At 44.2% G+C, this 3,851-nt stretch overlaps 1 protein-coding gene across 1 annotated transcript; it reads right to left on the reverse strand.

Annotated features, from left to right (window-relative positions):
• Positions 1 to 224: 224 nt before the first annotated feature.
• On the reverse strand, positions 225 to 2,892 carry PPP1R2C (PPP1R2 family member C; the record flags this gene model as incomplete). The annotated part of the gene is given in 4 exon segments (XM_082609217.1): positions 225 to 716; positions 719 to 798; positions 801 to 914; positions 2,658 to 2,892. Coding segments are annotated over 4 exon segments (921 nt in total).
• Between the last annotated feature and the right edge of the window lie 959 nt (positions 2,893 to 3,851).

The raw sequence follows: 3,851 nt of genomic DNA on the forward strand, positions 1-3,851 counted from the left end.
TTAGTACAGCTAGAAGTGAATATAAATCAGTCCCCCTTTAAACATTTAACACATCGAAAGCTATATGCTATGTACATTAACCAACAGTTTTCTCAAAGTAGTGGGGCTTTAGACGAATATCAGAATCGGTATTTGTGGCAAAGAACCAGACAGAATAGCAAGCAGGGATTTTTCCAGTTAACCTATTATTTTCTAAGTTTACCGTTTAATTATCGCAGTACAATTTAACTGATAAGTATTTCAGTACTTGAAGCATGAGCTCTAAAGAACAAGAAGCCGCAGGTTATAGTAACAGGGTTTGGATCTGACAAACAATTGCAGCGTTGATCAAACGTTGTCTTCTCGTAGAATGACTGGGTCTGCAGTTCCTCGTCGCTGGTGGGGCCTTCCTCTGATTCTTCCATGGTGGTAGTCTTGTCTTGGCTGGTGGCATGCCAACTTTCTTTGTTTTTATCCTCCTCCTCCTCACGTTGTAGATCTTTGGAAATCAACTGTCTGGCCTGTTTGATGTTCAGTCCTTGGTTGTAGTGAAGCTTCCTTTTCATTTCGAACTGCCGCTGTTTCTCTTGTTTGTCCAGGAAGATTTTGCTGGTGTGCGCCCCATCCTTCTCCGGCTCCCGCACTGGATAGTTGAGCTCCGAGGTATCAGTGGTGGCTAATTTATTAGCTAAGCTGTCGAGGGTCATGGCTTCTTTAGTTTCCAAATCACTCTTTGCACCTCCTTCCCATCCTCCTCCAGACCGAGCTGGCGAGTGCCGGGCTCATTCATCTTCATGAAATCGCAGTTTCTGTACGCTGGGTCGCCAGGAAGTTCGACTCATCCCACTTCTGGGACTTCCCGGCCCCGGTGTCACAAAGTCCAACATGGGTGATGCCACAGTGGTCCCCGCTGCCATCAGCGCCGCCGTCAACGCCTGGGGGGAGGGGGGAGGGGAGGCCAAGAGGACCTATGTTTTTGTTTGTTTGTCTGTTTAATAGTGTAAGATAGGAAATCTGCCTTCGTTGCACATGAAACGGAGAAGCACTGTCTTGTGAATTTCTCTATCCCCTGTGTGCAGGCGGACAGGGTAAAACGTATTTCTCCCTGGGGGTCACAGGCCAAAGTTTCAAAGCCACTCCTTGGGTTGGAAAGATTGGAGGCCTAGGGGCTAGAGGACCCTTCCTACCCTGCCCCTCGGTTAAAGGTCCCAATGCCCAGCCACTTACACTGGCTGGGAACTCCTCCCTCTGCCCACCCCCCCATCCTCCATGATCACATATTATTGTTTCTTCTCCTATCCAGCCCTTTGCTACTGGCTTAAATATTTCAAGAAACTCCCATTCTGCCTCCACCCTGATTCAAGTCACCACCATCTGTGGTCGGGGTCACCGTCACAAGCCTCTGAACTAGCCCTCACCCCCATCATCCCTCCTGCTGCCTTCCGACCTCTCATTCACCCTCTATTCATTGTGGTCTTTTAAAAACACCATCAAATCTTGTCGCATCTCTCTTTCAAACCCTTTAACAGCTGCCCATTTTCTTTCACATAAAGACCCAAATCCAGAAGAGGCAGAAAGCAGCTCTATGATGGGCTCCCCCCGCACCCCAATTCTCCACACCCTGCCTCTAGCTTTCTATGCTGGCCTTTCGGTTCCAGGAGCGCTCTCCTCCCTTCCTGTCCCAGAGCTTTTCCCTGGGTTCTTTCCACAGCCTGCAATGCCCCTTCAGATTTCAGCTCAGTCATGACTGCCTTACAGGAGCCTGTTTCCTGACCTCCAAAGCAGATAGGCCTTCCTGTGCTTTCATGACCTCTCTTATTGTCCTTGACAGCACTCAGAGTTGTGGCAATTATGTTTATTATCTGTGTACACTAGATGGTCAATTCCAAGACACAGGGGAAGGTGTCTGTTTTTCTCAGTATTGTCTTCAGCTTCACAACATGATGCTGTAGCTGGCATATAGTAGGTATTACCACAATACTTATGGAATGGAGAATAAATGATAGGTGACAGGTAATTGGAAGACTGAGATTTGTGAGTGGAGAAAAGGGGGCTCCAGAGTTTTCACTGTCACTTACAATTTGTTCAATCAGTCACATGAGAAAAACACCCCACATGTGGAAGTTGGGGACTGTCCCAAAGAGTGACTTTGGAACATTCTGTCTTTCACAGGCGTCATATTTCATAGGCAGTGACATTCTTCTCAAAAACAAAAAGGAAATTAAGATCCAGTTTCACATTTTACCCTCCAGGTAGCATTCACAAGAGGGTTTTTTTCCCCCTTCTGATAACATTTTGCTTCCTCTTTTCTCCCTCAACGTCTTTCTACATTTTAGAACACAAAAGCAAAAGCATGAAAGAACCATAAAACTTTTACAAGGGTCTTAAGTACCTTAAGTTCAAGTTGTCCTGTATTCTCCAAAGTCCTACTAACTTCAGGAGCTCTGCAATCACTTTAAAACTGGTTATTCATCTCAGAAAAAGAATTTCCTGATACCAGTACTCTTTGAAAAAAGCTGTATTGTGTGGTAAGGGCTTTCAGGGATTCAAAAGCCGATCTTCAAGTCTATAGGAAAACCCTCTGGTATGTGAGGGGGAAAAAAACCCAACTTTCATTATTCAGAAATACTCCAGGCTACTGTTTTCAAAAACCTGCCTGAAAGGCAGCACAGACCCACACAAACGCAATTGGTCCTGGCTGGTAGGCACAGTGGGTCTGTGCGTGTTTAGCTGTAAACAGGACGTTGAGGGAGACGCTGAAAATCCAAAAGCAAAATCCAGTGCATTGGGATTTTGCTTTTCTGTGTACACAGCACCCACCCCACATACTGTGATCTGAATATACAAGCTGTTCAAGATAGAATGAGTCAGCCCTCCCGAAGTTCTTGAGTTTTCTGAAATGCAGTAACACATTGGCGGTTCATGCTAGGGCAAGAGTACCGTGATTGTGACCTTCTGACCTGGGCCACAGACAAAATCTTTTAAAGAAATCGCCAGGTATTACAGATCTCAGTTGCACATTATTTAAAAGTAATCTCTTTCACCTACCATTGGCTAATTATCTGCTTCATGAAAGTTGCCCTAAGAAAAATCCAAATTTTGAGTTTTTGCCATCAAGCTAAAAACTCTCAATCTAGTCAACATTACCACAAGCCAAAAAGTTAGAAAAGATGGGCAGTCTTTCCAACATTCCTCTTTACACGATTCACTTGTTATTGCCCTAGGACAGGGGCTGATCAGATAGGTCTGTGGTTCTACCACACACATATACACACACACATACACGCACACACACACCCAAGACTGACAAAAACTTTCCCAGTCAATGACACGTTATATGAAATTTAGATACAGACCTAGAAAGCCCTTCTTTCAACAAATATTTAGTGTGACCATTGACTGTATGTCCAGTAGGAGAACCTTCATTCTGAATGTACAAAAGTGAGGTTGTGCTTCAGTGGTCTTCAGTGGGTTAATATTTGATACATACATCTAAATATGCATGTTGTTCTGTCATCACAGTTTTAAAATACATTTAAAAAGTCACTGATATTTAAACTAACTGATTGTTAAGCCTGACGGTAGATCACTCCATGGTTTCATTTCTTCCACTAAGAATCATTTCCCTTCCATGCAGCCATTCTCCAAAGTGGTAAATACAGGAATTGGTTCAAAAGGAGAACTAAGCCAGGAACCAAGAAATTCTCAACCAAAGGTTGGAACACCTAAGAAACCAAAAGCTACCATAAACAAGGAAGGTATCCCAGATGTCCTACTGGGTGCCATTGGTGAGAAATTAGTAAAACAATGAGAAGCAGTCAGCTTTGGGGGGACCAATCATGCTGCCAGAAGTGGAAATTAATACTAGTTCA

This window comes from Mesoplodon mirus (assembly GCF_964341445.2).
Source record: "Mesoplodon mirus genome assembly, chromosome: X".
Taxonomy (NCBI): domain Eukaryota; kingdom Metazoa; phylum Chordata; class Mammalia; order Artiodactyla; family Ziphiidae; genus Mesoplodon; species Mesoplodon mirus.